The following is a 12,567-nucleotide window of genomic DNA, read 5'->3' on the forward strand; positions in this document are numbered from 1 at the left end:
TGTTCAGCTTCATCATGGCATTCCTAGCCCGGAAGTTGCCTGACAGTTTCAATGAAGCCAAGTTCATCACCTTCAGCATGTTGTTCTTTTGTAGCGTTTGGCTTTCCTTTGTCCCAACGTACTTGAGCACCAAAGGAAAATACATGGTGGCTGTCAAGATCTTCTCCATCTTGGCCTCCAGCTTTGGGATACTTGGCTGCATATTTTCCCCAAAATGTTATATTATTATTCTGAGGCCTGAGTTGAATAACAAGGAGCAGTTAAGAAGAAGGAATCATTGAAGCCACTAAAATTCTATGACTTTAGAAAAGCCATGAGTAAACTTTTGTACTTGGTTCATTTTGAGATGTCTTCCTGTTTTCTTTGTTGTAAGACACTTGGAGCCTGATTGTTTTTGTAGAAGAGTAGAGTACAAATAAAATTATGACTGACTGAATGATCATACTTTCTACAAGTCTTCCCAAGACAGAAGTTATGGTAACCAGTCTATAATTTTCAGGACCTTAAGGCCTGAACAACAACAACAACAACAACAACAACAACAACAACAACAACTTTTATTTATATCTTGCCCTCCCCGGCCAAAGTCGGGCTCAGGGCAGCTAACATCAGATATATAACATAAGTATAAAATCAAACAATAATTAAATTACCTCCTAAAAACAGGTCAAAATCAAATTAAAGTCTAATTAGATGGCTTTCCGCAGGGTTAGGGTTGGGAACAGTAAATGTTCATCAGGCCCAGCTGCTTACGTTGATCTTATATGGGCCAGTGAGAATACTGGGAGGCCTCTTTCATATTAGTTCTTATACAAAAAGAAAAGGGGAGACAGGCTGAGCCCTGACCAAAGACCTGGCGGAACAGCTCCATCTTGCAGGTCCTGCAGAAAGATGTCAAATCCTGCAGGGCCCTAGTCTCTTGTGACAGAGCGTTCCACCAGACCGGGGTTGAAGAAGTCAAACTCTTCTTAAGTAAGCTTGGAAGTTTCTACAGTGTATCACTGGGCAGACAATGAATAGTCTCTGGCAGACCTTATAAGGTGGGCAACCTCTGGCATGGGAAGAGGTGGAGAGTCTGCTGGGTTGCTGAGTTGATCCTTGCTCTCTAGGTGCCTCATTACAAATGAACAGAAGTCAGGACTGCAGAGAATACAAACTTAGGGCTGGTTCTCAAGGATATTAAACCCTCCACACACAATATTTTTTCAAGGGGGTTTCAAACATCATATTATTAATAGGGAATCTTTTGAAACTTTTCTGCTACTTTTGAACTCTGGAAAATACCCACAAAATACTCTCATTCTCACCTTTCATATAGACCTCTGAGACCTGTACAGAGCAAGCAGCCCAACTGCACTTTCAAGTATAATGCACCTAGCATGTTATTTGCTTAATGGTCCCTGTTTGTGCAAAGTTGAGAATATAAACATCATCTGCCCCTAACTACTATAGTTACAGCCATCTAGTTTCTTGCTACAAATTGCATCATCTGGGCCCATTAATTTCCATAACACAACTAGGTGATGACATAAACTGGATGATTGCAGCAGTCACATCTAAGTGCCTGTAAACCATAATAATGTGATCATCGGCCCTGTAATTATTAACATAAGAACAGAAGACACTTCTCCCCATACAAAGGGACTATGAGCTGCATTATTATTAATGAAAATAGGAAGATCCTACTAATATCCCTTGCACAATTCCAAGGTATAGCAAGATAGCCAGCGCTTGGTCAGTCTGATAACAGAGACTTTATCCTGCACCATCTGAGCCACAAATCAGCCCCTAGTGTCTCCTTAAGTCATGCTGCGCAGGCTGCAGTACAGGACTCAGCAAAGGATAATGTGGAGGTGGGAGAATTTATGTACAAGAAGAATTATTTCATGCAAGATGGTTGGATTTGTACTATGGCTACCAGTGCTTTTGCCTCAGGTGACATGCAAGATTCCTAATATTGAATGCAGCATCAGTAATCCCCTTCCTATTCTTCACAAGTACTACCAGCCAGGAGACCTCATCATTGCTGGTATTATGTCTCAGATCTACATATTCTTCAACTCAATAGACTTCAGAAAATGTCCTTCTAGTGACCTCTTTGACGACATTGTGTAAGATTTGTTTTCTAAAATCCCCTGATACCACATATTTATTATATTTTCCCTGGAAGAGCCAGGCCCATAGATCAGTGTTAGATCCAGTGAATGGGAGAAGAATGGCAGCTCAACTTTCCCTGCCTTTGTCAAATAATTGTATCATACCTGTAGCTAAGCCACATTAATCACCACCTTCCTTTTATCTTTTTAGTTGTGGCAGCCATGAATCTAACATCCCCAGCCTATTTCTCTCAGCAGCTTAAGGAGCAATTCAAAGCCAGGATCTGCAAGGTGGATCAGCCTGGGCTCAGCCAGCTGAAACCCCTCATCCCAGATCAGACAGAGATATATTGATTTAAGTCTCCCTTTCCAGCTAATTGGGAGCTCACCTGGCTCATACAAGGCCAGGGTAAGCCCCCAAAAGGGGAGATGTTCCAGGTGCATAGCAGTGCTGGGGCAGGTGGAAACCTATTCCATACTCCATTGGGTTTCCTTCAAATGACCTAGCATCCCAGTGGAAGCAACATTACCAAAAGGGCTAGTGTAAATCAAACTCTTTTTTAAAAAGGCTTAGTCTCCCAGTTTAGTTTAGGGCTGCAATCTGTGTGTGCTAATGTTCTTCCAGATTTCCCTAGATTGAGATAGATTGATCTGTAAAATATCATTAGCTCAGCTGAAGTGTAGCAGATGTCCCATCCAGAAGGAAACACACTATGGCACAGCATGTACATAACTATCATTTCAGGATCATGACACAGCTCTACCAACACATCCTGGCATTAGTATTTGCTGTAAAGGAGATCAATGTAAACCCCCAAATCTTACCCAACCTCACCCTGGGCTTCCACATCTATAACAGTCAGTTCAGTCCAAGCTGGACCTATCGTGTCTCCTTGGAACTCCTCTCTACATATGGCAGATACATTCCCAACTACAAGTGTGACCTCCAGAATAACCCCGTCGCAGTCATTGGAGGCTCTAACTCTGAAGTCTGTCTCCACATGGCAACTATACTGAGCATCTACAAGATTCCACAGGTAAAATTCTCCCAGAGCACCTCTCATGGTGTCAAACTACCCAGACCATTGGGTCTTCTTTTGAGGCAAAGGCATGGCACTTTGCAAGTTCTGATGATCAGCTGTACCTTTACAACTGTCACTGTGTTCATCCTTTTTCGTTTGTTTTCCCTTTGCTCTTTCCTCTTATTGCTTAATATATAATAACTGCCATGGAAATAAATGGTGAAGAGCTGGACAGATATCTTAATATAAATATTTGTGTCTAATTGTGCTGATCTATGCTTGAAGTAAACTGGCTGAGGGACTACACTAAATATACCAGTGTGGTGTCCTTCAGATGAGATTGAAATCCAACTTTCATCAGCCCCAGACAGCGTGGTCAGTGCTCATAGATTATGGGAGTTCTAATGCAACAACAGAATATGGTGGAAGCCCTGCTATGCCAGTGTAATGTAAGACATGGCACAACCATGAAAGGCAAATGCGCAATTGTTTGAGTAGACTGGCACAACCCTCTTTCAGTATATACTTTCTGCCACTATAGTTTCACAAGTGAGGACAAAGTGAATTCCTTTGCTAGGATAGTAGGTTTAGAGCAGAGCTTTCCAAACTGTGTGTCGCAACACGTTAGTGTGTCGCTGTGTCACACGAATGCTCCCCACACTCCTCCCAGGGTTGGAAAAGGGTTAGTTTAAGCTCTGGTTTGCTAGTAAAATTGAATTACGGTACTCTATCATGAAATGATGCATTTCTAAAAAGTGTGAAAAGTTCGGAAAGCTCTGGTTTAGAGAATTGGTCAGCATATTTATACCTTTGAATTCCAACACTTTCTCTTAAGCTTGAGAAAAACTGAAAAACTCCCAGGTCGTCAGCACTCAACAACAGCAACAAATCCGAAATCTAGGTTGGATTTTAACTGTTGCCAATACAAGTTAAAAAGTAAACCAGTACACCCTTTTTAAAAAGTATCTCATCTCCTCATTTCCTACCCTTCATTTAGCTCATCTATGGCTCTGCTCCAGTGGGGAAAATGAAAACTGAAGCTGCTTTCTACCACCAAATGTTCCCAAATCTAGACCATCAGTATGAAGGGATTCTCAAGTTATTGCTACATTTCAGGTGGACATGGACTGGTTTGTTGACTGCGAATGATGAGAATGGAGACAGGTTTATACAGAGCGTGGTTCCAAAATTTATCCTGAGAGGAATCTGCTTTGATTTCATGGAAAGATTTCCAACAATTACATATTCTAGCAGTGTTACAGACGTGGTTACAGATGGACTCAAGACATTTAATATTGCCATGAGAAGTACTGTCAATGTGTTGCTCATTCATGGTGAAATTGATTCCATGACACTTTTGAGAGCAGTTCCTGAAATGTCAGAATATGAAGGTATACCAATGAAGGCTAAAGGAAAAGTTTGGATCATGACAGTCCAGATGGATTTCACATCACTTCCCTTTCAAAGAGATCTGGACATTGACTTCCTCCATGGTGCTCTTTCCTTCACAATTCACTCAAAGGAGGTCTTGGGATTCCAGGAATTTTTTCAGACGAGAAATCCCATCTTGGAAAAAGAAGATGGCTTTATGAAGGTATACTGGGAAAAGGCATTTGCGTGCGATTTCCCTGACTCTGGGGAAAATATGCAGGATGGCAAAATTTGCACTGGGGAGGAGAAGCTGGAGACTCTTCCGGGGTCTATTTTTCAAACGAGCATGACTGGCCACAGCTACAGCATCTACAATGCAGTCTATGCTGTGGCACATGCCTTGCATGCCGTACATTTATCTCAATTCAAACACAGAGCAATCGTGGATGAAGGATGGCTGAAGTTTTGGAATCAACAGGTGTGGAAGGTAAGATCAGGAGTGCAATAATGCAGGAATGCTCCCCATATCCTTGGAAATAATAAAAAAGGGAAGAATCCAGAGTGTTTGAAAAGCTTCTGTTCTCACCAACAGTGGTTAGATCCCCCCCATAGAATAATTTTTATTAATTTTTACGTATATTATCATTACATCACATTATGTTTCATTAATACACTTTTTGGCTCCAATGATCCTATGACTTCCCTCCTTCTCGACTAGTGGTCTTACCACCTTAAATTTTGTTTCTTGCATTTTACTCTATTTCCTAATCGTGTAATATCTTCACCTAACTTTTTAACTTACTCAACCTGAATGGGTAATAATTTTATTAGTGGTTAGCATCTAAAGACCAAATTACATGTCTTGTTGAAAACATGATTCACTGTTTTATGAATCTGTTTTACATCTGTCAATAGAAGCTGCCAGGGAGCTCAGTGAGGACTCATCCTGAATGGGGATAGGCCATTCATCTCACTAACAGGAGATTGCAACAGGAGTTTTATTTAATGCCAAATGGCAGCTGCTGCAGAATGGTCTGTGTCTTTTGTATAATTGTTTTTCATGAAAAGATGCATCATATAAAATCTTGCTGAAATTCAGCAAATTCCCCAAGCAGCAGTAGTAATATAATATACTAAGAAAGCATATACAGTAGGTCAGTTGTCTGCATTCACTTACTTGAGGACATAAGAAGATCCTGCAGGATCAGGCCAAGGACCCATCTACTCCAACATCCTCTTCTCACAATGTCCAGCCAGATGCCCATAGGACCTGATTGCAACAGGGCTCATCCCAATTTTGATTCCTAGAAAAGAGGCATCCTGCCTTCAACCATGGAAGCAGAACATGGACATGATGGCCAGCAGCCACTGACAGCCTTATCCCCTGTGAATTCTTCAAACCTCTTTAAAAATCCCTTCAGTTGGTGGAGCTTAACCCTCCTTTATTCTAAACAAAAATGTAGTAACAAGCCTTACTTGTTCATAAGTTGTAAAGGCTGCTTGAAAGGCTGTAACCCTTCCTTCTTCCTTTTCTTGTGATGTGTGGTTGTTACACATTCTTCTTGATGGAATGAAGGTGATGACAAAGAAGATGGTGGAGATGTGGGGCTTTTAGTGCTTGACAACTACAATTGCATCTACTACTAGTCTTTATAAATCCTTTGTTGAAGGACCCATTCCTCATATCCCTCAAGTGGGAAACCTCATCATCAACCTGCTATATCTAGTTATATTTGGGGACATGGGTGGCGCTGTAGTCTAAACCACTGAGCCTCTTGGGCTTGCCGGTCAAAAGGTTGGCAGTTCGAGTCTGTGCGACAGGGTGAGCTCCCGTTGCTCTGTCCCAGTTTCTGCCAACCTGGCAGTTCAAAAGCATACCAGTGCAAGTAGATAAATAGGTACCGCTCTGGTGGGAAGGTAAACAGCGTTTCCATGCCCTCTGGCTTCCGTAACGGTGTTTTGTTGTGCCAAAAGCAGTTTAGTCATGCTGGCCACATGCCCCAGAAAGCTATCTGTGGACAAACGCCAGATACCTCGGTCTGAAGCGAGTCAAGCGCTACACCCCATAGTTGCCGTACTTAACCATCCAGGGGTCCTTTACCTTTACCTATATAGTGATTAATTCCCCTTCTATTCCCATCCTCTTTCCCCCTCCCGAATTTAGCTCAGCCACTTGGTGAGAAGTAGCGTCTTTAATAATAGTGCTGGGGAAAAAGTTTATTTCAACCAAAATGGAGAACTGGAGTCTGCATTTGATATAATGAACTGGGTGACACTCGCAAACCAGTCCATTCTTCAAGTAAGAGTTGGTGGGATAGACCCACAGGCCGCCTCGGGCAAACAGTTCACCATTCATGAGGATGCAATTGTGTGGCCCAGCAGATTTAACCAGGTACAGTTCAGGCACATTTTTGTGGGCTCTGTCTAAAAAGTGTCATGGCAAAACATCTGTCTGTGGTCATCTTCCTTTGCATCTTCAGTTATACACTGGCAGGTAGGCTGGAGCATGCCACAAACTGTGCTATTGCTAATCGTGTCCGCCATGTTTGCATGTAGCGTGGCAGATGTGAACATTGTTGTTGTTTAGTCGTTTAGTCGTGTCCGACTCTTTGTTTTTTTAAAAATAATCTTTATTACTTTTACAAGAAAAAGAAAAAAGAAGAAAAGAAAAAAGAAGAAAAAAGGCAAGAGAAAAAGACAAAATAGAGCAGAAAAGAAAAAAAGAAAAAAAAGAAGAAACAATACAATACAATATATAAACAGTACAAAACACAACCTTAACACACTAAACTAAACAAAACAAAACAACAACAATTTAAAAACATATACCATACCATTTCATTACTCTATCTTTCATTCCCTTATTTCATCGACCTCCTCTCACCTCCCTTTTTGTATTCCACTTCTGTTACTTATTTCAGCAATTCCTTTCCATCTTTCTCTATTTTTATCATTATGAATATCTTAGCATATTTTTAACCTTATTTTCCATTAATACTAAAGTACTTATTTATGCTTAACTCCCTATAACATTTCTGCTAAAGCCATAAAGTTTCATTCCAACAATTTTCTAACACTCATTAATTTTACAATATTTCTATATATAAACTTTAAACTTTCCCAATCTTCTTCCACCATCTCTTCTCCCTGGTCTCGGATTCTGCCAGTCATTTCCGTCCATTCCATATAGTTCATCAACCTGGAGATCTTCTGTCCGAGGCTCTTAAATCTTTTCCAAGTCCCTTCTGCAATTTTTCTTCATATTCTTTGATGCTGAAGATGCTGAAAAGCAGGTCTCGGGGGGGGGGGCCGACCCAACTGTGCCCCCTTCCCTCTCGACAGACCAGCCAACTCTCCACAGCTAGAACCAAGGTCCATACAATAGCTCAAATCATGTTTCAAAGCTCCTCCAGATCCAAAGGCCCCCACAGCTCCAATCACCTCCTGACCCAGATTCAGGACGCAAAGGTCAGTAAATCCCTGCATGAAAGAGTATATCCAACCTTCCTTCTCCAGTCCAAGCAGGGCTCCAATCTTCAGATTCTGACTTTTTCTATATTCATTCATAAAAGGCCTCCACTTATAGTCCTCGATTTGCCTCTGTAAGGCTGGGGCTCCCACTTGTATTACTTTAGGTTCAACAACAACCACTTTCTCCTTCGTCTTCTCCCCAGTTTGTCCTGTCAAAGTAGGTTCCTGTGTCAAATCCTGAACAATTTCTGTATTGATGATCACTTTTTGTCCCAAATTAATCACTTTTTCTCCCAAGTTCTCAAGTTTAGCAGCCATAACATCCGTCTTCTTGTGGAGCTGTTCCAACGAATAGCTTATCTTACCTAATACAGTCACTAAGGCTCCTTCTGTCAACATTCTTAAAATCCAAGGTCAGTCTCTGATTCTCACAATTCTTATATTGCAGCTGGAAAAACCCCAGCTCCACTCTTGTAACAGTTTCAAAGGCTCCCTCTAGAGGGAAACAGTCTCCACTTGTATCAATCCTTTCAAACACAATTTAAACTATAAAGTTAGTTTCAATTTTCAGTTACTTTTCCTCCTTTTTAAACGCAGAAGGGGACAATGGAAACAATATAATTCTCTTATTTAGCCATCTGTCAACATGCTTTCTGTTCACAGTCAATGAACTCTCCCAAAATGTCAATCTTACTGGCAGCCTGTTCCCAGGTTCAGAGCAGTGGTAATTCGATTTTTCACTCTCTCCTACAGGCTCGCTAGGTCCAAAATTTTCCCCCTCTTCTCCTGCTTCCAAGGCGGGTTTAATAGTTTTAACCGATGGAGATTTAATCCTTTACAAAAAACGTTCCAAGGCTTTAACTTGCAAAGTCTTTGCTTCAGTCTATTTACAAAAGAGGAAGGCGGACTTCCTGTTTAAAACCTTCCCGTTTCGATGCCAAATTAATAAATTTAAAGATCCAATTTTCCGTTCTACTCACGGGTAGTTGTTTAAAGTCAAATTGTCCACAGGAAAAAGTCAGCGCTCTCCGGCAACAGCAATGCGGCTTCACTCCGTGAAAGAAGCAGTCAATTCGAAGCACCGCGCCACTCACCCCACTTCGCTCTGGATCCCCAAATCAGGGTTTCCCCGCGAGTAGGGGAGGCGCAAAAGGTGCCAGCCGAATCCCAGGTTCACAGGCTTCTCCCGCCTGTGATTTCAGTGGGTCTCCGCCTTCGCCGTGGCGGTCAGACCCTGATTTCCACGGAGCAAATTCCTCCCGATCGGAGGAACTCCGCCATTGCCTGGAGGCGCCAACCGGGAAGTTCGTGTCCGACTCTTCGTGACTCCATGGACCAGAGCACGCCAGGCACTTCTGTCTTCCACTGCCTCCCGCAGTTTGGTCAGACTCATGTTTGTAGCTTCGAGAACATGTGAACATGTTTGTTTACATATGCATATGGCTATCTCTTTATAGGGACTTGGTGCAATGAAGACCCTGCTCATACAGTTGTCCTAATTGCATGGACCACATAAGGCATACAACTCTATGAGAACTAGTGCATGATGCTATTTAGTGCTTTGTTGTTGTGTTTTTACCCTCTTGTGCTATTCTTGTATTTTTACTTTATTCTGGATATTGTAAGATGCCTTCAGGTTGTTTTGTATCAAAGTGATAAATGAAATAAATAAGTTTAATGGTAATCATGATCATGATATAATGAGATGTTTCTAGACACTGCTTTCCTTACATTCCATTCAATATACAGAGCAACACGGGAAGATGCTTTATAACCAGGCAGACAACTGACCCATCTAGCTCAGTAGAGTTGACACTGACTGGAAACTGGTCTCTGGGGTTCAAGACCAAGGTCTTTCTGAACCCTAACTGGAGATGCCTGGGATTGAACCCAGGAGCTTCTGCATGCAAAGCAGATATTCTACTCTTGAGCTATGGCCCTTCCCCTAAGGCAAGAGTGAGGAACCTTCAGGTCTCCAGATTTTTCTGAACTGCAACACCCATATTCCCAGCAAGCATTGCCAAGACCTGAAGGTCCCCCACACCTGTCCTAAGGGATGCAGATGTTGGAGTCAGCCTGGGGACACCATGTTTATAGCATATATGTTTCTATGATTTTATCTACAGGCACTGCCCCTTTCTCTTTGTAATGACCATTGCCATTTGGGTTATAGTCGAACCAAGAAGGAAGGGGAGCCATTCTGCTGCTATGATTGCCTTCCCTGTCCAGAAGGGAAGATCTCAAACCAGAAGGGTAAGTAGTATAATGGAAAACTTTCACAAATGACTTAACCGCAAGATGTTTAACTATCTCTTTGCACATGCTGTGTTATTTAATTTTACTTTGCATGGGTAGTGCAAAGTGACCCAGCTTCGTCTGGTGGCCCAGCTACACCCCTATCTGGACAGGGATAGCCTAACTACTGTTGTCTATGCTCTGGTAACCTCTAGGTTAGATTACTGCAACGTGTTATACTTAGGGCTGCCTCTGAAGATGGTTCAGAAACTTCCACCTGGTGCAGAATTCAGCAGCCAGGTTGCTCAAGGGAACAAGACGGTTTGAACATATTACACCAATCCTGGTCCAACGGCACTGGCTACCTATGAGTTTCTGGGCCCAATTCAAAGTGCTGGTTTTGACCTATAAAGCCTTAAAGGGCTCAGGACCGCAATACCTCAAGGACCGCCTCTTCCCATATGAACCCACCTGGACCCTGAGATCATCTTCTGAGGCCCTCCTTTGTGTGCCGCCTCCTTGAGAGGCCAGGAGGGTGGTAACATGAGAACGGGTCTTCTCTGCAGTGGCTCCCCATCTACGGAATGCTCCCCCCTTTTTTTACAGAACTGGATGGAATTTCCAGGGCTAGTATCCCCTTCTGAGTGGAATCCACAACTAGGTTCCATACCTATGATCTCTGAGGACAGTATCCTGAATATATAATTGCATACGAAAGACAGACATATGTTTGTCATACCTCTACCAAGAACACATCTTCCTCGGTTTTGTAGAATTAATATTGGCTACCCCAACTAGTGATTATTATTATTTCTTTATTCTTGATTATTCCGCTGTAAACAGGGCTCCCATATTTCAAACCTTATGTTTTCTTTTCCAGACATGGATGACTGTTTGCAATGCCCAGAGGATCAGTATCCAAATAATGCCCAGGATTCATGCATTCCAAAAGTCATAAGTTTCCTGTCTTACGAAGAAGCTTTGGGGATGACTTTGGCAATATTGGCTCTTTCCTTTTCATTCATTACAGCTTTAGTGCTTGGCATCTTTGTTAAGCACCAGGGCACTCCCATTGTCAAAGCCAACAACCGGAATCTCACCTACACTCTCCTCATGTTCCTCCTGCTCTCCTTCCTTTGTGCTTTGCTCTTCATTGGCCAACCAAAAACGCTGACCTGTCTTCTTCGACAAACTGCTTTTGGCATTATCTTCACGGCAGCTGTGTCTTGTGTTCTGGCCAAAACCACCATTGTCGTTCTAGCTTTCATGGCCACCATGCCTGGATCCCGAATGAGGAAATGGGTGGGGAAAAGACTGGCTGTTTCCATTGTTCTTGGCTCCTCCCTGATTCAAACCACTATTTGCACGGTGTGGCTCTCAACCTCTACCCCATTCCCAGATTTCAACATGCACTCAGTTGTTAAAGAAATTATACTAGAATGTAATGAGGGCTCAGTCGCCTTGTTTTACTGCGTCTTGGGCTTCATGGGTTTGCTTGCCAAAGTCAGCTTCTGTGTTGCTTTCCTAGCCCGTAAGTTGCCTGATAGTTTTAATGAGGCCAAGTTTATCACCTTCAGTATGTTGGTCTTTTGCAGTGTTTGGTTGACCTTTGTCCCAACCTATCTCAGCACAAGGGGGAAATATATGGTTGCCGTGGAGATTTTCTCCATCTTGGCCTCCAGTGCTGGGTTACTGGTTTGTATCTTTTCTCCAAAGCTCTATATCATTCTGTTGAGACCTGAGCTGAACAACAAGGAACAGCTAAGAAGAACAAAACAATGAAATATTCTAAATTATTTGCCCCTGGTCCATTTTAAATTAGCAATGTGTAAGTGACAGGAATTAAGCCAGGGGAAAAGAGAAATAACTCATTATTCCTGTGGCCTTTTGTACTGTGGGGGAGTGTATTGGTTTTGTTATTATGGTATGTATTTTTATGTTTTTATACTGTAAACTGCCCTGTGGTCTTCGGATGAAGGGTAGTCTAGGAATCTAATAAAGAAAAATAATACACATGAGCTAAATTGTGCTGTAATTTATTGGACTGAGACCTATGTTGCTGTTGCATTCTTTATTATTTATTTACTGTAGATAAAATGAAATGTGAAGTGTGGTTTGGATCTAGACTTACTCATATTTAGAACAGACTGTTTGAAAGAAATGAAACATAGAATAGTCTCATTGATGTACAATATTTATGTTTAATTGACTTCTCAATATCTAGACAAAAGAAAATATATGTGAGATACTGGGCTGGATTCAGACTCATAATAGTACTTATCTTTGAGTGAAATAGGCTAAACTACTAAAACTGTCTGGATCAAAACCTTATTTTTTAAATCAACAGAAGCTACTATCTACTTATTTCACTT

At 41.9% G+C, this 12,567-nt stretch overlaps 1 protein-coding gene across 1 annotated transcript; it reads left to right on the forward strand.

Annotated features, from left to right (window-relative positions):
- The first annotated feature begins 1,893 nt into the window (after positions 1–1,893).
- On the forward strand, positions 1,894–11,977 carry LOC128404240 (vomeronasal type-2 receptor 26-like). Its single transcript, XM_053369733.1, has 6 exons — positions 1,894–2,111; positions 2,842–3,133; positions 4,116–4,712; positions 6,654–6,881; positions 10,087–10,213; positions 11,076–11,977. Exons 1-6 carry the CDS (start codon positions 1,894–1,896, stop codon positions 11,975–11,977), a joined length of 2,364 nt encoding a protein of 787 aa, XP_053225708.1.
- The last annotated feature ends 590 nt before the right edge of the window (positions 11,978–12,567 follow it).

Source organism: Podarcis raffonei, chromosome 16 (assembly GCF_027172205.1).
Source record: "Podarcis raffonei isolate rPodRaf1 chromosome 16, rPodRaf1.pri, whole genome shotgun sequence".
Taxonomy (NCBI): Eukaryota; Metazoa; Chordata; class Lepidosauria; order Squamata; family Lacertidae; genus Podarcis; species Podarcis raffonei.